We start from the raw sequence: 22,067 nt of genomic DNA, 5'->3' as shown, positions 1-22,067 counted from the left end.
GCTTCTGAAGGTGACAATTGGGGAGCCTGAAGATCTGCAATGCTGCTTTCTAGTCTCCAATAAAAGTACACATGAAAGGTTGACCGCACAAAAGGGCAAATTGGGAGAGAGGGACAAAGGGTTGTCACCACAAAGGGAAATGAATGAAAAAGGAACCTTATGACAAGCATGTGTTTTTTTGAAAATGAAATCTAAATATTTTAAAGATTAAAATGTGATGCCAGCAGTGGGGAGATGCATTTACAACACTCTGCCCAACAGACTGTCAGATCTAAGTCCCTCTCAGCAATAACCCCCTTTGTGGCAAAACCTGCAGGGAATGGGAAACAAAGGCATCCCAGTGACCAGCACAAATGCAGTAGCTTCCAGGCCTCTTCACCATCAGCCCACTCATTAAAGTGGTTCTAAAGCTTGTGTGGTTTTTACCTTAAAAGCAGAGTTCCACCCAAAAGTAGAACTTCTGCATATCTGATTCTCCCCCCCCGCCAATGCCACATTTGGCACCTTTCAGGGGTGGAGGGGGCAAGGGGGTACCTGTTTTTGACAGGTCCCCTGTCCCCACTTCCGGACCTCACCACAGCGAGGTACGTCATTCCTTCTCCTTCCCCTGCTGTTGGGCCAGTAAGAGCAATGTGCTTCGTGCATGAGCAGTAGGGACCTGGCTGTGAAGCCGCAAGGCTTTGCTGCCGGGTTTCCTTACCGGCAAAGGCAGCACCACCTCCTGACCACCAATGGAAACATCAGCCAAGATGCAGACATCGCAGGATTCCAGGACAGGCAAGTGTCCTAATATTAAAAGTCAGCAGCTACAGTATGTGTAGCTGCTGACTTAATTTTTGGAGGGGGCGGAACTCTGCTTTAGGCACCTTGTGCGACTTCAAAGTTACGCGATTTTAGAAAGTTTTTGCACGATTTTGCCGCGATTTGGGAGCAGTACTACTTTGTATGACTTTGCCACAACTTTGGCATTAACCATTCTCAGCTTGTGCTTACAAAGTCGTAATGAAATCGTGTATTATTCAGGTACGATTTGCATGCTACTTGAGGGTTTAACATTGAGGTCTATGGACATCAACTCGCATGGAAGTTGGACCAAAGTAGTGCAGGGACTACTTTGAAGTCAGCACGACTTAAAGTCATGCCAATATGAATGGTAGTCATTGAAAACCATGGAGAATGACTTGTCATATGATTTTGCAGTACAAAATTGTGGGACAAGTCGTAGAAGTGTTAAAGGGGACTTAAAGTTTAACTTGAGGCAAAACCTTTTCTTTAGTTTTGGACAGAGTGGAGAGGGATAAGAACACCTGTCAGTTTTTATTGCTGTGTCCCCATTAGGGAGATTCACAATTCTCTATTTGTCGCGATTACCATTATCATTGAAAGTAAAAGAAAATCCCAAATTTTGGGCTGTCCCCTGAAAAGTAATAGAGGGGACATCTTCCAATGGGGGACACCAGTTCTGGTGACCTGGGGGTCCCTAAGAGATTGCCTTAATTTGTAGGCATTTCCTCCCACTTCCTGTTTTGGCTATGGGGAAGTGAAGGTAAATCTCCACGATGGGTTACAGATGGCAACAAATGAACCAACAGGGGATATAGCCCTCCCTTACACTATACAAAAATGAAAAAAAAAAAGTTTTGCCTATAGTTCTACTTTAAAGTGGATGTAAACCCATTCATGAAATTTGAGCTGGGCAGATATCTGTAGTGTTTTTTTAATCTTTCTTCAAAGCACTGAGTCCCCTAGCTGTTCTGTTATCAGCTTGATAACTTCTGACAAGTTCTCCTTCAACTGTGATAAAAACAGCCAGAGTTTTGTGTTGGGGAGGATGTTATAAATAGATTAGCAGAAAGCTGAACTATTCAAGGAACAGTTCTGAAAGTCTCTACCTATGAGGAGAGGGGGTGTGTGCCTTTCCTCCAATCAGCTGTCTTGGCTGTATGCCCAGGCTTCACTGCAGTGCTAACCAGGGAGAGAAAATCTAACATGATCTGAACTTTCTAAAGAATATATAAAGCTGAAGACAGCAGATATACATGCAAAACTTATGAAGATTTGTTTCATCCCTGAGCATCATCTGAGACTGTTTACTGGGTATATGTGAGGGTTTACATCCACTTTAATGCATACCCTGCATTAAGGCAAAAAAAACAAAAAACCATGCACACTATTTCCCTCCCCTGTAATCATTTACCTGAGACTGTCAGCGAACTAGCACTGTCCAGGCTTCAGGTCTTCTCTCCCCTACAGAGCCTCGTCAAGGCACCCCGGTATCTGTGGTACCTAACACTAACTTATGAGTGTCCCCACAATGGAGGCACTGGCGTCCTATTGCATCACCATCATGTTTTTTTGGTCAGGCAACGCACTGACACCTTTTCAGCCATTGTGTTACATGCTGGGTGTTCAGTGTGCCCCTGTACCTTTAAGAAGGGGTGGCTCCCCTTCAGTCCACCTGCTCTCACCTATCCATCAGAATGCATGTGCCTCCATTGTGGGGACACTCATAAGTTATTGTTAGGTAACACAGATACCAGGGTGCCTTGACGAGGCTCTGTGGCTTACGCATGCAATTGCAAATGTGTGCAGACTAAACCCCTGCTTTTAACACATACTGTTAGACAGGTTATTTGGTTGTCTGCGAGCTGGTGGCAAGTAAAGCTTGTTTTTTTCCATGGATTTATCCATGGCCCTGTTTGTACTTGTTGTTTGCCCTCCAATGCTTCTTACTGCGATAGCCAGCTATAGATGTGAGCAAGTGGCGTCTTTTTGTATCATCGGGGATATAAAACTATGTTTGCTCGTGTGTTAATACTGGTGATGAACATAGCAGATTTAGTTGTGGCAAAATCATTGTGTAAGCTAATAATGAATCTATAATCCATCATGTAGACTGAGGGTACAAAAGGTTAACAAGGCCTCTAAGTTTTTTCACACACAGATCTCAGCAATACAAGGTGGTGAAGTCTTCAGAAGCATGAAACAAAGGGACCATAAAACCTTCAACTCTCAGAATACAAATATATTTATTGGCAAGAAGGGCATGAACAATCATTTGCTTATACATGCTAGTTTTCTTCATATTACAGTGAAAACAAATGTATGAGATATACATGTTTCTCACAATCAAAGCTGGTATAAGGGCCAATATAATACAATATAATAATACTACTATACTATAATTTAGATTTACATCCACAAATATTAGAAGACTCATATCACAGGATCAATAAAAAAGGAGTGCTAAAAAGGTACAAGTTTTTCCTATTCCACCATGCTGTATATGACAAACATGGCTGTGGCATTTGTTAACACACCCATCATGTCAACAAGAAAGAGCGGCAGTATACACATTACACAATTGTACTTCCACAGCAATAATCAACTTAAAAAGAAAATGTCCTCACCTTGCCCAAGCAATGTAAAGTCTGTCTGGGTCTGAAACAACAAGCCCAAAAAGCAAAAATGGGCTGAGCACTCTGATTTGTATATTTTTGCCTTTTAGATTTCTGCGTTTGGAGGGTGGGGGGTTGTAATGACCTGTAGGAGTGCAGTTGTACTTGCCCTTGAAGTGGGTGGAGGGAGTTGCTGAACACAGGAGGTTGATTTACTAAAACTGGAGCGTGAAAAATCTGGTGCAGCTCTGCAAAGAAACCAATCAGCTTTCAGGTTTTTTTTGGCAAAGCTTAACTCAACTAGTTTAAGTTAAAAGCTGATTGACTACCATGCAGAGCTGCATCATATTTTGCACTCTCCAGTTTTAGCAAATATACCCATAAGTATTTCATACCACATGCAGTAGGGACTGCATTGAGTGGCTATTGCAGCGCAGTCCCACCGCAAAATGCCTCATCTTCTATGTGTCCGGTTCACACTACTGCATGGCAGTGGTGTGCAGAGTACCGCACGCAGTACTTTTCAGCGCAATGTGATGTAATCTACCGCCTTGCACCATGCAGCTGGCAATTGAACTATATGAGATGACTGTGTGACACCTCAACGTTCAGCGTAAAAAAAAAAAAGTGGCGTTATGTGCCAAGCTCAGTGCATCATCACCGCTTTGAACTCAGCCCCACTGCACACCAGCTGCTACGTTGAAATGCAGCGGCTGGTGTGAATGAACCCTTAAAAGACAAGTACCATCAGTGCACTGGCTTATAAGGTGCTAAAAGGATAATTTCCTGATGTTCCACTTGATATTTTTAGGCTTTTAAAGCTGAACTCAAAGTGTGATTTTTATGCATCTCATAAATGAGCAATCGCTGTGGAAGCTGCAAATCACCGCAGTAATCGGCTTCTGGGTCCTGTGCCAAGTGGCTTCCCTTCTGCACTGTAACCACAAGGATTTGCTCGTTTGCACTGCTGCCTTTCACAGAACACTTTGTATTTTTAATGAACACAAAACATTCTATGACTGGATAATGTGGAAAGGCAGGACAGTGATATCACAAACCTCACCTTGTACAGAGGACGCCATTGTACTCACTGAAAAAATAAAGAAATTTACAAAAATAGTTCCGCTTTAAGACTCCCTGACCATATAGAAAACTGCCCAGCCACGACTACATCTATTGTAGAATTGTCAGCAACAACAGTATGATCACAATCGAGGATCAGATTTTTTTTTTTTTTTTTTTTTTTACACCCAACTTTGCTTATTGCTGTGCTACTAGTTCAGATTTGTACCATTGCTGGCAGACATCTGTTAAACATGCATCTAACTGTTGCTGATATTGGGGGAAAAAAAACCCACAATGACGGAAGCCAGCTCCTGTCATTTTACAGTTAGGCCCCATGTACACTGGGCATTTGCTCAGCTCTAAATGCCAGGAAAAGTGTCACATTTTTGCAAAACGCATTTAGGCAAGTTTACACGTATCAACCGCTTGAGTGTCCATTTTATTGGGCCGAATATTAATTTATTCTGGCCACCGAAATTAATAAGCACTCAAGAGCTTGACACAGCACTAAAAGTGGAACTTTTGTCAGAAAATGAAGTCCTGCTAGATCACTTCTGGCTGGCCCCTTTTTAAGGTATAGCTATGTAAAACATTAAAAATAAGTGCCTATACTGTGTAAAATCCAGTCATACACTGTCTCACCTTGCTCTGCACATGCTCAGTTGCACTCCACTTTTAGGCACTGCCAAGTTTGTAGAGGCCAATCTGCTGACAGCCTTAAAGCGGAATTAAACCTTTATTCTTTTCTGCAAAGGAAGCTGCTTCAGTTTGATCTGCGACTGCCATTTGATGGTTTGACCGTTTGGTTGAGGACACAAGGCAAATGTGACATTTATGTTCCAGGAAAGTAACTTTTTTTTGAAGCCATTAAATCAATGGGTTTAGTTCCATTTTATGATTTACTGCGGTTCAAAGGCTCTGGGCTTCAGCAAAATGGCAGCCTCCAGCAAGAAGAAAAAGGAGCAATGCTGGTGGCAATTTACAGCACACTCTAATTTTGGTAGCATAATTATTAATGCGGAATGTATATCCCTTGCTAAAGAAAATTTTTTTATCAAGTTATGGGTGAAGTTCTGCTTTAAGCATGTTTAGACGCATCAGACATTTTTTCTGCCAAAGCGTTGCTGCTCCTGAACGCACTAGCATTGGCGTTTTTTTCTCTGTCTCTGAACGCCCTTGTCTATATGCCTGCAGCCGAATAGCTTCCAAGAAGAGTATTCAGCATAAATCCACCAAAGGCATAGAAATGCAGCTAGGTCCTAGCTAGTCCAAATCTGTGTACTAAAAGTGATATTAAAAAAGGTTAGCTTTTTTTTCTTAACCACTTAAGGACCAATCCTATTTCTGACATGTGTTTACAAATTAAAATCAGTATTTTTTTTTTTTTTTTTTTTAGCAGAGACCCTGGAGAATAAAATGGAGATTGTTGCAATACTTTGTGTCATACCGTATTTGCGCAGCAGTCTTACCAATGCAATTAAAAAAAAAAAAAAAAAAAATACACTTTCATGAATTAGAAAGAAAATAGTAAAGTTAGCCCAACTTTTTTGTATAATGTGAAAGATGTTACACCGGGTAAATCGAAACCCAACATGTTAGGCTTTAAAATTGTGCACACTTGTGGAATGGCGACAAACTATGGTACCTAAAAACCTCCATAGGAGACGTTTAGGCTGCATTCACACCTGAGCGTTTCAAAAACGTGCAGTTTTACCGCAATTTTGTTTAGGTCACCAATGTAAGAGGCAGAAAACCGCCTGTAATCTGCCCCAAAGAAGCTCATGTTCCTTTTTGAGCAAGGTGTTTTTCAGGCATTTTGCTTTAGGTGACAAAATGCTCAGATGTGAACAGGTGCCACTGAAATGAATGGGATTTTGCTTGTTGGGTGTTCAGGCTTTTTTTTTTTCCCCCCTCACTCCAACGATCGCGGCAATACCACACATGTGGCTTGAACACAGTTTACATATGTGGGCGCGACTTGCGTATAAGTTGGCTTCTGCGCGCAAGCTCAGAGGGACCGGGCTCTTTAAATTTATTTTTTCTCTTATTTTACTTTATTTTTTTACTGTCCCATAAAAAAAGAGTTTTTGATCACTTTTCCTATTACAAGAAATGTAAACATTCCTTGTAATATAAATAAGCAGGACAGGGCCTCTTTAATGTGAGATCTGGGGCCAAAACGACCTCAGATGTCACATTTACACTTAAAGTGGTTGTAAACCCACTTTGAAAAAAAAAAACCTAACACCTTCAAGACAAAGGCATAATGAGCTAGTATGCATACTAGCTCATTATGTAATACTCACCTGAGATCGAAGCCCTCACTGTGGTACCCGTACACAGCACCGGCCGGCTAAATTTCTTGCATGCGCACGGGAGCATGCCGATAACGGCACACTCACTGAAACAAACAGCATGTACGTGCCATTGCTTCAGTGTGCATGTGCTGATGATGTTGGCACATGCAGATACAGGGGATATCTCCTAAACCATGCAGGTTTGGGGATACATGGGGTAGCTACAGATGAGCTTTATTATAGGCTTCCCTGTAGCAAAAAGTGGATTGTAAGGGTTTACAGCCACTTTTAAAGCAAAAAAAAAAAAAAAAAAAAATGGGCCCTTTAAGGCCAGAAGTGGCGTTTGACATTGCTCCGGTCCTCTAAGGGCATAGAGTTGAGTGGGGATCATCTTGCCCTCACTCGACTTCCTGCCCGTCAGTGCTTTTTTTCTATTACATGGGATGTTTACATACCTTATAATAGGAATAAAAGTGACCCTATTTTTTTTTTTTTTTTTTTTAAAAAGGACAGTGTCAAAATAAAAAATGTGAAGTAAAATAAAAATAAAATTTCAAGCGCCCCATACCGACGAGTTTGCGTGCAAAAGCGGATGCATATGTGAGTAGCGCCCGCATATGAAAACGGTGTTCGAACCACACACGTGAGTTATCGTCGCGATCGTTAGAGCGAGAGCAAAAATTCTAGCCCTAGACCTCCTCTAACTCAAAACTGGTAACCTGTAGAAACTTTGCATATGGAGATTAAGGGTAAAAAAGTTTGTTGCCATTCCACGCAGTTTTGAAGCGCGCTATGTTGGGTATCACTTTACTCGGAGTAACATTAGCTTTAACAATATTAAGGAAAACAAAAAAAAAAAAATTGGCCTAACTTTACTGTTGTCTTATTTTTTCAATTCAAAAAAGTGTATTTTCTAAAAAAAAAAAAAAAAGTGCGTTTGTAAGACCGCTGCGCAAATACAGTGTGACAGAAAGTATTAAATGACCCCCATTTTATTCTCTAGGGTGATAGAAAAAAAAAAATTATAAATATATATATATATATATATATATATATATATATATATATATATATATATATATATATTATATACACATATATACATACACACATACACATATATACATACATATACACACTAGGGATGAGCTTCGAGTTCGAGTCGAACTCATGTTCGACTCGAACATTGGCTGTTCGCAAGTTCACCGAACAGCGAACAATTTGGGGTGTTCGCGGCAAATTCGAATGCCGCGGAACACCCTTTAAAAGTCTATGGGAGAAATCAAAAGTGCTAATTTTAAAGGCTAATATGCAAGTTATTGTCATAAAAAGTGTTTGGGGACCTGGGTCCTGCCCCAGGGGACATGGATCAATGCAAAAAAAAGTTTTAAAAACGGCCGTTTTTTCAGGAGCAGTGATTTTAATAATGCTTAAAGTCAATCAATAAAAGTGTAATATCCCTTTAAATTTCGTACCTGGGGGGTGTCTATAGTGTGCCTGTAAAGGGGCGCATGTTTCCTGTGTTTAGAACAGTCTGACAGCAAAATGACATTTTGAAGGAAAAAACTCATTTAAAACTACCCGCGGCTATTGCATTGCCGACAATACACATAGAAGTTCATTGATAAAAACGGCATGGGAATTCCCCAAAGGGGAACCCCGAACCAAAATTAAAAAAAAAAAAATGACGTGGGGTTCCCCCTAAATTCCATACCAGACCCTTCAGGTCTGGTATGGATTTTAAGGGGAACCCCGCGCCAAAAAAAAAAAAAAACGGCGTGGGGTCCCCCCAAAAATCCATACCAGACCCTTATCAGAGCACGCAACCTGGCAGGCCGCAGGAAAAGAGGGGGGGACGAGAGTGCGGCCCCCCCTCCCTCCTGAACCGTACCAGGCCACATGCCCTCAACATTGGGAGGGTGCTTTGGGGTAGCCCCCCAAAACACCTTGTCCCCATGTTGATGAGGACAAGGGCCTCATCCCCACAACCCTGGCCGGTGGTTGTGGGGGTCTGCGGGCGGGGGGCTTATCGGAATCTGGAAGCCCCCTTTAACAAGGTGACCCCCAGATCCCGGCCCCCCCCTGTGTGAAGTGGTAAGGGGGTACTATGTACCCCTACCATTTCACGAAAAAAGTGTCAAAAATGTTAAAAATGACAAGAGACAGTTTTTGACAATTCCTTTATTTAAATGCTTCTTCTATCTTCCTTCATCTTCTGGTTCTTCTGGCTCTTCTTCCGGCGTTCTCGTCCAGCATCTCCTCCGCGGCGTCTTCTATCTTCTTCTCCTCGGGCCGCTCCGCACCCATGGCATGGGGGGGAGGCTCCCGCTCTTCTCTTCTTCTCCGGGCCGCTCCGCAATCCATGCTGGCATGGAGGGAGGCTCCCGCTGTGTGACGGCGCTCCTCGTCTGACAGTTCTTAAATAACAGGGGGGGGGGGGGCCACCCGGTGACCCCGCCCCCCTCTGACACACGGTGACTTGACGGGACTTCCCTGTGACGTCACGGGGAATGCCACAGGGAAGTCCCGTCAAGTCACCGTGCGTCAGAGGGGGGCGGGGTCACCGGGTGGCCCTCCCCCCCCCCGTTATTTAAGAACTGTCAGACGAGGAGCGCCGTCACACAGCGGGAGCCTCCCTCCATGCCAGCATGAATTGCGGAGCGGCCCGGAGAAGAAAATGAAGAAGAGAAGAAGAGAAGAAGAGAAGAAGAGAAGAAGAGAAGAAGAGAAGAAAAGAAGAAGAGAAGAAAAGAAGAAGAGAAGAAGAGAAGAGCGGGAGCCTCCCCCCCATGCCATGGGTGCGGAGCGGCCCGAGGAGAAGAAGACAGAAGACGCCGCGGAGGAGATGCTGGACGAGAACGCCGGAGGAAGAACCAGAAGAGCCAGAAGAACCAGAAGATGAAGGAAGATAGAAGAAAGAAGAAGCATTTAAATAAAGGAATTGTCAAAAACTGTCTCTTGTCATTTTTAACATTTTTGACACTTTTTTCGTGAAATGGTAGGGGTACTTATGTACCCCCTTACCATTTCACACAGGGGGGGGGCCGGGATCTGGGGGTCACCTTGTTAAAGGGGGCTTCCAGATTCCGATAAGCCCCCCGCCCGCAGACCCCCACAACCACCGGCCAGGGTTGTGGGGATGAGGCCCTTGTCCTCATCAACATGGGGACAAGGTGTTTTGGGGGGCTACCCCAAAGCACCCTCCCAATGTTGAGGGCATGTGGCCTGGTACGGTTCAGGAGGGAGGGGGGGCCGCACTCTCGTCCCCCCCTCTTTTCCTGCGGCCTGCCAGGTTGCGTGCTCGGATAAGGGTCTGGTATGGATTTTTGGGGGGACCCCACGCCGTTTTTTTTTTTTTTTGGCGCGGGGTTCCCCTTAAAATCCATACCAGACCTGAAGGGTCTGGTATGGAATTTAGGGGGAACCCCACGTCATTTTTTTTTTTTAATTTTGGCCGGGGTTCCCCTTAATATCCATACCAGACCTGAAGGGCCTGGTATGGAATTTAGGAGGACTCCCACGTCATTTTTTTTTTTTAATTTTGGTTCGGGGTTCCCCTTTGGGGAATTCCCATGCCGTTTTTATCAATGAACTTCTATGTGTATTGTCGGCAATGCAATAGCCGCGGGTAGTTTTAAATGAGTTTTTTCCTTCAAAATGTCATTTTGCTGTCAGACTGTTCTAAACACAGGAAACATGCGCCCCTTTACAGGCATACTATAGACACCCCCCAGGTACGAAATTTAAAGGGATATTACACTTTTATTGTTTGACTTTAAGCATTATTAAAATCACTGCTCCTGAAAAAACGGCCGTTTTTAAAACTTTTTTTTGCATTGATCCATGTCCCCTGGGGCAGGACCCAGGTCCCCAAACACTTTTTATGACAATAACTTGCATATAAGCCTTTAAAATTAGCACTTTTGATTATTCATGTTCGTGTCCCATAGACTTTAACGGTGTTCGCATGTTCGAACGAACTTTTTTCCTGTTCGCATGTTCTGGTGCGAACCGAACAGGGGGGTGTTCGGCTCATCCCTAATACACACACACACATATATATATATATTTAGGGGTTCTAAGTAATTTTCTAGCAAAAAAATGATTTTAAACTTGGAAAACACGGAATCTGAAAAACGGGCTCAGTCTGCAAGTGGTTAAAGGGGCTCTATAGTCACCACATACACTTATTTTTTAGAACATCAGCATTGCATAAGCAATACAAACAATAGTAAAGGTTGTTAATCCAATATAAGCTTACTTGAAAAATCTCTTTTCATTTTGTGAGTTCTGCCTGTCTGCTGGCCATCTCATCTCTTTCCACAACTTCCTGGATTCCCTGAATGCTTTGCAGCTTCTCCTCTGCTGCTTACTTTCAATCTCTAAGAAATACATATCAAATGTTACCTTGCTGCCTACAAGCGGTGACTCCTGTACTGATTCCACCTCCTGAAACTCCTCAGTCCCTCTTCAGTTCAGAAGGCAGGCTTTGAAATCTGACACAGCAGTGCCTACCCACAAGTCATTGTGAAAATGTGTGTCAGAATTCAAAGTAAATGTGTGGGGATCTTCCCAAATTAGGTTTACAAACTTCAAGATCATTCAGATTAATAGGAGCAGGCTAGAAACTACTGAAATACAAAGCAAAAAATATGATTTAAAAAAGTGTTGATTATTGATACACTAAGTAAAAGAGGGTATATATGTATTGGTTTCCAAGTTTTGAGTATGCTGCATGCATAAAGGGAGTTTCAAACGCATCAAGGACGCTGCATGTGGCTCATTAATGTGAGTGATAAAACTGGGGACGGGGATTGTTAGCAACTCAGAATATTCTATTAGAAGCTTGTTAGCAAAAAATTACGGAAATATAACTGGATTTGGAATGACACTACTTCCTGAAAGCTGTATACATACATCAAAGCCGACTGCGACTATAATTTTACACTATGCCAGAGCCCAAGATCATACACACAAAAAAAAAAACAAAAACAAAAAAACAGTCTGCAATGGTGCATTAAAGGACTAAGGACTCGCGTACACAAGCATAAACTGCTGCATATTTATTTTTTTGCCTTTAAAACACAGTTCTAGGTTAGCCTATATGGCCATGCAAAATGAGGCATTTACAGCATTTGTAGCTCAGCATTTTAAGGGCAGCGTTTAGAGACATTAAAAAAAAAAAAAGAAAGAAAAAAAAAAAAAAAAAAAAAAAAAAAAGCCCCAAAGCTGCATTCAGGGAGGAGCTTAGGAGCAGAATTTACACATGCATATGCCACGCAAGTTTATTCCAGTGGCCAGAAGAAATTATTCTAGCTAGTGGAATAGGTTTACCCTCAAAGCCATATGTCTGTAAACATGTATAAAACACATGTAATTACACACCAAAATTAGCCATTTGCTAAAATCATTTAAGTTAATTTTTTTCATCATTAATGTACACACAGCACCCCATATTGACAGAAAAACACAGAATTGTTGACATTTTTGCAGATTAAAAAAGAAAAACTGAAATATCACATGGTCCTAAGTATTCAGACCCTTTGCTGCGACACTCATGACAATCATGAGGTCAAAGGAACTGCCTGAAGAGCTCAGAGACAATTGTGGCAAGGCACAGATCTGGCCAAGGTTACAAAAAAAATTTCTGCTGCACTTAAGGTTCCTAAGAGCACAGTGGCCTCCATAATCCTTAAATGGAAGACGTTTGGGACGACCAGAAACCTTCCTAGAGCTGGCCGTCCTGCCAAACTGAGCTATCGGGGGAGAAGAGCCTTGGTGAGAGAGGTAAAGAAGAACCCAAAGATCACTGTGGCTGAGCTCCAGAGATGCAGTCGGGAGAAAGTTGTAGAAAGTCAACCATCACTGCAGCCCTCCACCAGTCGGGGCTTTATGGCAGAGTAGCCCGACGGAAGCCTCTCCTCAGTGCAAAACACATGAAAGCCTGCATGGAGCTTGCTAAAAAAAAAAAAAAAAACACCTGAAGGACTCCAAGATGGTGAGAAATAAGATTCTCTTTGACGAGACCAAGATAGAACTTTTTGGCCTTAATTCTAAGCAGTATGTGTGGAGAAAACCAGGCACTGCTTATCACCTGTCCAATACAGTCCCAACAGTGAAGCATGGTGGTGGCAGCATCATGCTGTGGGGGTGTTTTTCAGCTGCAGGGACAGGACGACTGGTTGCAATCGAGGGAAAGATGAATGCGGCCAAGTACAGGGATATCCTGAACGAAAACCTTCTCCAGAGTGCTCAGGACCCCAGACTGGGCCGAAGGCTTACCTTCCGACAATGACCCTAAGCACACAGCAAAAATAACGAAGGAGTGGCTTCACAACAACTCTGTGACTGTTCTTGAATGGCCCAGCCAGAGCCCTGACTTAAACCCAATTGAGCATCTCTGGAGAGACCTAAAAATGGCTGTCCACCAACGTTTACCATCCAACCTGACAGAATTGGAGAGGATCTGCAAGGAGGAATGGCAGAGGATCCCCAAATCCAGGTGTAAAAAACTTGTTGCATCTTTCCCAAAAAGTCTAATGGCTGTATTAGATCAAAAGGGTGCTTCTACTAAATACTGAGCAAAGGGTCTGAATACTTAGGACCATGTGATATTTCAGTTTTTCTTTTTTAATAAATCTGCAAAAATGTCAACAATTCTGTGTTTTTCTGTCAATATGGGGTGCTGTGTGTACAATAATGAGGAAAAAAAATTAACTTAAATGATTTTAGCAAATGGCTGCTAATATAAGGGGGTCTGAATACTTTCCGTCCCATATCTATCTATATCTATATCTATATCTATATCTATATCTATATATATATATATATATATATATCTCCTCATGTTACAGAGCTTTACTTTAGTTATTCTTCACTCAGACTAACAAATGGTTTCCCGTATGGTGCAATTTTTCTTAAGCAAGCATAAAGACTTAGGATTGTGAAGTAATGTCAGCGATGCCGCCTTCTGCCCTGGAGCAAAAAAAAAAAAAAAAAAAAAAAAAAAAAAAAAAAAAAGGAAGAAGAAGAAGAAGAGGAGGAATTTCCTACTAGAGTCAAATACTTGTTGGACTACTTTCAGGGCATAGTTGAAGCAAAATAGGTCTTAAAAAGCACAGGACTGGTGCTTTAAAGGGTTAGATAATAGTTACATGAGTAATTCAATAGAGCAGTGAGATAATGAACCAGAATATTCTTACAAGTAAAAAAAATAAATAAAAATGAAAGTACCACATAATTATACTATTTACAGTGGATAACAGAATAAAGGCTCATAAAACACATTTCCACAGCAAGAGGTAATTGCAGGTTTTTATGTTTAGCGCAATAAGATCAAAAAAAAAAAAAAAAAAAAAAAAAAACCTAACTGTCAAGAAAATAAACAAGGAAGCCAATAGAGACCTCTCTTTCTGAAATGCTACTTTTCTGGTTTTCATTAAGATTTTCTTCAGTACTGCAAGCCTCCCAAGTATGCAAATAAGAACTGACTATTCTCATACATCCTGATTTGTTTGCTCATCTGACCTGCGTGCCTGTTCTGAATAAGTTCCTCAATGGCAAGCATGCATTTCCTTTATGACAGGTCTACTTTAAGCAGCTTATGTCAAATTACCTTCTGTAATGGTAATACCAAAAAGGCTCCCCCACCACTGGCTTCAATTATTATGGCAACGAATTTGGGATTTACAGCACAGAAAGAGCTGTCCCAAGTAACACGGGAAACTCTGATGTCATCATAGCACTGGTCATTCTTCAACGCCTGTCCGAAGACATGCCGGAATTTGCTTTGTCGCACCACACGCCTCATCGTTTCTGAAAAAAAGAAATAAAACAGGTTAATACCTTGAGAGAAACAATTCACAGTACTACACAACTGAACCAACCAGTGGCTGCTAAGTTTAGATTTATTTACAAACAATCCCCTTAAAATCAATGAAAGGCATCCTAAAACGTTCCTTTATGTGGGTTTCTGCTCTGTCATGTGCCAAACATCTCACATATGACATCATAGGATGGCTATGATTATATAGTTTAAGAGGTTAGTGTACATTGCTGTATTTTCACTGTGAACTCCAGTTTCCACTAGTTGTTGAAAACAAGAACCTGATATTACTAAACAAAGCACCTTCAGATAGCTACATATGCTGCAACATATACCTTTTAGCGAGCTCTGGGGCCGCTGAATCCCAGGAGGCTTTATTACACAAATCCTAAAATCAATTTAGCAGTCGAGCTCTGGCTTGTTGCCTCCTTTGCTTCCATACTGGACAATCCTGGTAGATGGAATTACTGATCATTAGTGGGGTGCTCAGAAGAGAGCAGGTCAAAGCTTAAAGTGGTTGTAAACCCTTACATACTCTCAGTGAAGTGATTGGCCTTCGGTGATACAGATGAAACAAATCCTTCTACATAGTTCTACCCATTTATCTGCAGTCTTATCTTATATACATCTGTTCAAACTGCAGAATATATAAAGCTTGGGGAGTGCTGAAGTCACACTCTGCAGAGCTCAGTAGGGAGAGCTCTGAGAGCTGATTGAAGGGAAGGGACACACCTCCTTCACAAAGAAACAGAGCAGAGGCTGTCAATCAGCTGGAGGTCCCTCCAGTCACCTTTTTTCTCTTGGAGTCAGGAAAACTGTCTGAAATGATTCATGCTGATAGAGGAATAAAGCAGCAGACAGAAATGACACTTAGTGCTCCTAATTTAGACCAGTACACACTATAGAGGGATATGCTTGGTTCATATGTCATGTCTGAGGTATACAACCACTTTAACAAAATAGGTATTCGCATAATTGGACAATACAGGCATGCACATTTAGATACCTGCATTCCATGTTCGCTGATCATGATTTTTTCTTTAATACATTTATAGAAAATAAATATAGGATTGGATACATGACATTGTCCATGTGAAAGAAGCTTGCAGAGTGCCAGACAATGTAGAAGACTATATTGTAACAGATATGTGATTACATGAAAACGTAAGTGCTCTTGATTAATCCGATAATGAATTAGTCATTCTTGCCACCTTTTATAGGTAGGGCTGTTCATGTAGTATGTCTGGAAGGTTGCGCTAGTTTCTAATACAAACGTTTTTAGGATTTTTTGGGAGGGAGGAGAAGGGATTAGGGAGATAGGGGTAGACATTAGGGACGAGCCGAACCCCCCTCGTTTCAGTTCACACCAGAACAAGCCAACACCGCTAAATTCTATGGGACACAAACATGAAAAAGCAAAAGTGCTAATTTTAAAAGTTTATTTGAAAGTTATTGCCATAAAAAGTGTTTGGGGACCTGGGTCCTGCTCTAGTGGACATGAATGCAAAAAAAAAAAAAGTTTTAAATACGGACATTTTTTCCAGGAGCAGTGATTTTAATAATTCTCAAAGTGAAATATTCCTTTAAAATACCGTGCCTGGGGGTCCCCTTAGTATGCCTGTAAAGTAGCACAGGGCCTGGTAATGGACTGGGGGGGGGGGGGGACCCATGCCGTATTTTTTTTTTCCCCGGGATCCAACAATACATTACAGCCACGATCAGTTTTAAATGACTTTTTCCTTTAGAAATGTAATTTTGCTGTGGCGTTGTTCTAAACATGGGAAAAATGTGCTACTTTACAGGCATACTAATGCCCCCCCCCCCCCCCGGCACGATATTTAAAGGAATATTTAATTTTTATTGTTTCACTTTGAAACTTTTTTTTTTTGCATTGATACTTGCACATAAGCCTTTAAAATGAGCACTTTTGGTTTTTCATGTTAGTGTCCCATAGACTTTAACGGTGTTCCACGGCTTTTCGAATTTGCCACGAACACCGCATAATGTTCGCTGAACTTAGGTTCGACTCGAACATTCGGCTCATCCCTAGCAGACATTAAATAGCAAAGCAAGGATAAAAAACAGGGCAGTTGAAGGTGGACAGTTTAAAGTAACTTTAGTCAGAAAATTAAGTCCTGCTAGATCATTTCAGGCTGGCCCGCTTTGCAGGTATAGCTATGTAAAACATTAAAAATAAGTGTCTATACTGTTTAAAATCCAGCAACACACTGTCTCACCCTGTTCTGCACATGCTCAGCTGCTATCCATTTTGCACTGCTGAGTTTGTAGAGGATGATCTGCTGACAGCCTGAAAGCGGAATTAAACCCTCCTATCATTTACAGCGAAGGAAGCCGCTTCCGTTTGATCTGCAACTGCCATGGTGCTGAATGTGATCAGTTATGACACCAGCCATTTTATGGTTTGACAGTTTGGCTGGACACAAGCAAATGTGACAGTTCGCAATCCCAGGAACATTAATTTTTTGGGAGCAAGGACCCCAACTCCAAGCGGACTATCTCGGTACAGGTAGAAAGGGATATGCAGTAAGAGTAAAGAGGTATATGTAAAAAACAGATTTTATTAATACAAAAAAATCAAGACATAATAATACAAACTATAATAAAATATGCGCAGATGACATGGAATTTCGACTAGTTTTGCGGGGAACCCACTTAATCAGGAAATGTGTCTGCGAATAGAATACATTGCAATGAGACATACATATACCCTCTGCTTCTAGAGGGTCTTCTCTAGAACTACTGCTCTGTTCTCATTTTTTTGATATAATGTTAAAGTTAAATGATTTAGAAAAAGAAATGGAATAGAAAGTGTTAAAATGCATGAAAGTCATACTAATCTCTTCATAAGCTTCCTCTTGGAAACAGCGGAGGAAATGAACTATAGATAGGGAAGTGACTAAAGACGCTGTAAAGCTATGGGATAAACAAGATACTGAAAGTATGTAACCGTATGCTTCCGCTGTTTTAGGTATGGAACATGACACAGTATGCAATGCAACACAGTAAAACACTACATATCGAGTCAGTCATCCAGATCCAGCTGTCTGAATTCTCCAATCAATCATACTATTGGAAGGAAAGGGTAGAGACTGAACAATCAAATTTAGATAAGTATTTGCCAGATCTACATTTTAGACATATAATTAGGTAGGAATCTGTTAAAAAAGAAACCACCAAAGCTTTTGGCGGCCATACTTCTCTTGTGGGTCACCGGAGTACACTTACTTTTGCACTCCTGTGACACAGAGTCAGATGATAGCAGATTATTGCACGCTATGAGCTGTCCAAGTAGAACTGCTTCAGGCTCCGGAAAGATCCCAACAATATTGTCTGGACCCACTCAGCTGCCTGACAGCTGGCTCTGCCTTTCAGTGTGTGGTTGAGCGCCAAAGTCAGTTGTGCCAATCCCCTCTCCAGCCCAGTGCTCCAGTGAGTGCTGGAGGAGCAGAGAGGGATGACCAACAGTCACTGATATCTACTCAAAGCAGACCAAATATTGAGCAATCAGCAAGTCCAGGTCTTAAAGATTACATGGGACAACTGCAGCATCATAATACTGAAGTATAGAGGTGAAAATAGATTTTTTTTTTTGTTTAAGCCCATACTACTTCTTTAATGGTGCAACAAAGTCTCCATGTATGTTCAATGCCTAGAAAAGTATAGTGGACTCCTCAGTGATTGTACTTATGAATTCAAGGCTATATAAAAAGGTAGAAATTAACTGCTGTACCAATAAAGTCATGACAAAGCAATGCTGCCATTTTCATACTCACAGAAAACCATCTACTGCCTGTTACTGCGATCTTATCCCATACTAGGGCTGGGAGATTTTCTAAAAAAAAAAAAAAACTTGATTCACAATTCGAAACAAGTTTTTTTTTTCTTTGGCATCCGCGCCGGTCCTGATCCGCTGCGGGCATGAGCTTTTAGGCAAGGCCGCGGCTTCGGCCTAGTCCGCGGCATCCGGCCGAAGCCACGGCCTCGCCTAAAACCTCATGTCCACAGCGCCCCAGGACCAGTGAAAAAATAAAAGAAAGAAAAAAAAAATCTAAAAGATAAAAAAAAAATCGATTTGCTTAAATTTTGAATCGATTTGACCTCTCAACTCGATTCAAGAATTAAATCGATTTTTTCCCCAGCCCTATCCCATACTAAATACTCTGAGAAAATACTACTAAAGCCAGACGAGGCTGTATGCAATATTCAGGCAAACCTTACTGTATGCGGGTATATGAAAAAACCATTGGGCTCAGTTCAGTCTTCCAACAAGTGTTTATGAGGAGCTAAGTAGGCACAGAAATGCCCACAAACAGCCCCAATTCAGTGCTTTAAACAGTATTCTCCCACTTTACAAGACTCTGGTCCGGCCGCACCTGGAGTATGTCATCCAGTTCTAGGCACCAGTCCTCAGGAAGCATGTGCTGAAACTGGAGAGGGTCTAGAGAAGGGCAACAAAACTAATAAAAAAGGGACTGGAGGACCTTAGTTATGAGGAAAGGTTACGAGCACTGAACTTATTCTATCTGGAGAAGAGATGGTTGAGAGGGGATATGATTTCAATTTATAAACACCGTACTGGCGACCCCACAATAGGGATAAAACTGTTCCGCGAAAGGGAATTTAAAGAGACACATGGCCATTCACTAAAATTAAACAAAAAAAAAAAAACGGTTTAACCTTAAAGCAGAAGTAAACCCATCTATAAAAAACAGTTTCATTTCCGGCACGAGCCAGAAATGTAACACTATCAAATTATCAAGCCATCCAATGGCTAGAGTTTAAACTGATCACATGTGCAGCATCATGGCAGTTGAAGATTATACAGAGGCAAAGATGGCAGCTTCCTTGTCTGAAAATGAAAGGAGGGTTTTCTTACACTTTAAACTGTGTAGAGGGATTTTTACCATAAGAGCAGTAAGGATGTGGAATTCTCTTCCACAGGCAGTGGTTTCAGCAGAGAGTATCGATAATTAATAAAAACTATTAGATGGGCACTTGCAGGACCACAACATACAGGATATACAATGTAACACTGACTAAAGCACACACACGCAGGTTGTACTTGAGGAACTTGTGTCTTTTTTCAACCTCGCCTACTATGTAACTATGAACACTCCCAACACCACGAGGATCATTCACTACAGAATCTGAAAATGTTCACACATTCACCAATTATCCAATCGTGCAGGTTAAATCAATCAGTGAATCTTCACACAATTTATTTGAAGATTCTCAAATTCTTTAGTAAATCAGACTCAATGTGTCCAGATTATTTTGCAGCCCAACCACTATGAGAAAAAAAAAAAAAAATTACACACCACATTGCCAATCATTGAAATAGGACTTAACATACATAATTATATAAATATATATTTTTTTCCCTCAACCATTTAAGGACCAGCCTTGTTTTGGAATTTAGGTGTTTACATGTTTAAAACAGTTTTTTTTGCTAGAAAATTACTTTAGAACCCCCAAACATTATATATATTTTTTTCTAACACCCTAGAGAATTGCAATACTTTTTTTCACACCGTATTTGCGCAGCGATCTTACAAGCGCGCTTTTTTTGGAAAAAATTCACTTTTTTGAATAAAAAAAAATAAGACAACAGTAAAGTTAGCCCAATTTTTTTTTTATATTGTGAAAGATAATGTTACGCTGAGTAAATTGACACCCAACATGTCACATTTCAAAATTGCACCCACTTGTGGAATGGCGTCAAACTTTTACCCTCAAAAATCTCCATAGGCGTCATTTAAAAAAATTCTACAGGTTGCATGTTTTGCGTTACAGAGGAGGTCTGGGGCTGGAATTATTGCTCTCGCTCTAACGATTGCGGCGATACCTCACGTGTGGTTTAAAAAAAATTTTTTTTCTTATTTAACATGATTTTATTTTTACACTGTTTAAAAAAAAAAAAAATTATGTCACTTTTATACCTATTACAAGAAATGTAAACATCCCTTGTAATAGAAAAAAAAGCACAACAGGACCTCTTAAATATGAGATCTGGTCAAAAATACCTCAGATCTCATATTTACACTAAAATGCAATAAAAAAAAAAAAGTCATTTAAAAAAATGACATTGAAAAAAATATGCCTTTAAGACGTATCGGCGGAAGTGACGTTTTAACGTCACTTCCGCCCCGCAGTGTCATGGAGACGAGTGGATGCCATCTTCCCCTCACTCATCTCCAGGCACAAGGGGACAGACTCGATCGCCTCCGCCGCTACCGACGGCTCCTGTAAGCGGCGGGGTGCACCGGATTGCGGCGGGAGGGGGGCCCCTCTCACGCCACCGATAAAAGTGATCTTGTGGCGAATCCGCCGCAGAGACCACTTTTATCTGAAAGCTGATCGCCGCACGAAAACGGGGATACCGGGGTTATGGCAGCTAGCTGCTGCCATAACGATATCCGCCGCCAATCTATGGACGTACACCGGCGGTCGGCAAGTGGTTAATGTACACACACACACCACCCCATATTGACAGAAAAATACGCAGATTTATTAAAAAAGAAAAAAAACTGAAAAACTGACATATCACATGGTCCTAAGTATTCAGACCCTTTGCTGTGACACTCATATTTAACTCAGGTGCTGTCCATTTCTTCTGATCATCCTTGAGATGGTTCTACACCTTCGAGTCCAGCTGTGTTTGATTATACTGATTGGACTTGATTAGGAAAGCCACACACCTGTCTATATAAGACCTTACAGCTCACAGTGCATGTCAGAGCAAATGAGAATCATGAGGTCAAAGGAACTGCCTGAAGAGCTCAGAGACAGAATTGTGGCAAGGCACAGATCTGGCCAAGGTTACAAAAAAATTTCTGCTGCACTTAAGGTTCCTAAGAGCACAGTGGCCTCCATAATCCTTAAATGGAAGACGTTTGGGACGACCAGAACCCTTCCTTTATGGCAGAGTGGCCCGACGGAAGCCTCTCCTCAATACAAGACACATGAAAGCCCGCATGGAGTTTGCTAAAAAAAACACCAGAAGGACTCCAAGATGGTGAGAAATAAGATTCTTTGGTCTGATGAGACCAAGATAGAACTTTTTGGCCTTAATTCTAAGCGGTATGTGTGGAGAAAACCAGGCACTGTTCATCACCTGTCCAATACAGTCCCAACAGTGAAGCATGGTGGTGGCAGCATCATGCTGTGGGGGTGTTTTTCAGCTGCAGGGACAGGACGACTGGTTGCAATCGAGGGAAAGATGAATGCGGCCAAGTACAGGGATATCCTGGACGAAAACCTTCTCCAGAGTTCTCAGGACTTCAGACTGGGCCGAAGATTTACCTTCCAACAAGACAATGACCCTAAGCACACAGCTAAAATAACGAAGGAGTGGCTTCGCAACAACTCCATGACTGTTCTTGAATGGCCCAGCCAGAGCGCTGACTTAAACCCAATTGAGCATCTCTGGAGAGACCTAAAAATGGCTGTCCACCAACGTTT

At 41.6% G+C, this 22,067-nt stretch overlaps 1 protein-coding gene across 2 annotated transcripts in view; it reads right to left on the bottom strand.

The window, feature by feature from the left end:
• The window catches only part of CORO1C (coronin 1C), a gene marked incomplete in the record, with an annotated part of 141,778 nt that overhangs the window by 55,726 nt on the left and 63,985 nt on the right, over nucleotides 1–22,067 (bottom strand). For both annotated transcript variants that reach the window (XM_073630086.1, XM_073630095.1), the window contains 1 exon segment: nucleotides 14,376–14,575. In XM_073630086.1, the coding sequence (XP_073486187.1) occupies nucleotides 14,376–14,575 (200 nt within the window).

Source organism: Aquarana catesbeiana, linkage group LG01, assembly GCF_042186555.1.
Source record: "Aquarana catesbeiana isolate 2022-GZ linkage group LG01, ASM4218655v1, whole genome shotgun sequence".
Classification (NCBI taxonomy): Eukaryota; Metazoa; Chordata; class Amphibia; order Anura; family Ranidae; genus Aquarana; species Aquarana catesbeiana.
The sequence above is the reverse complement of the archived record's forward strand: the minus strand, read 5'-3'. Positions and strand labels throughout refer to the sequence as shown.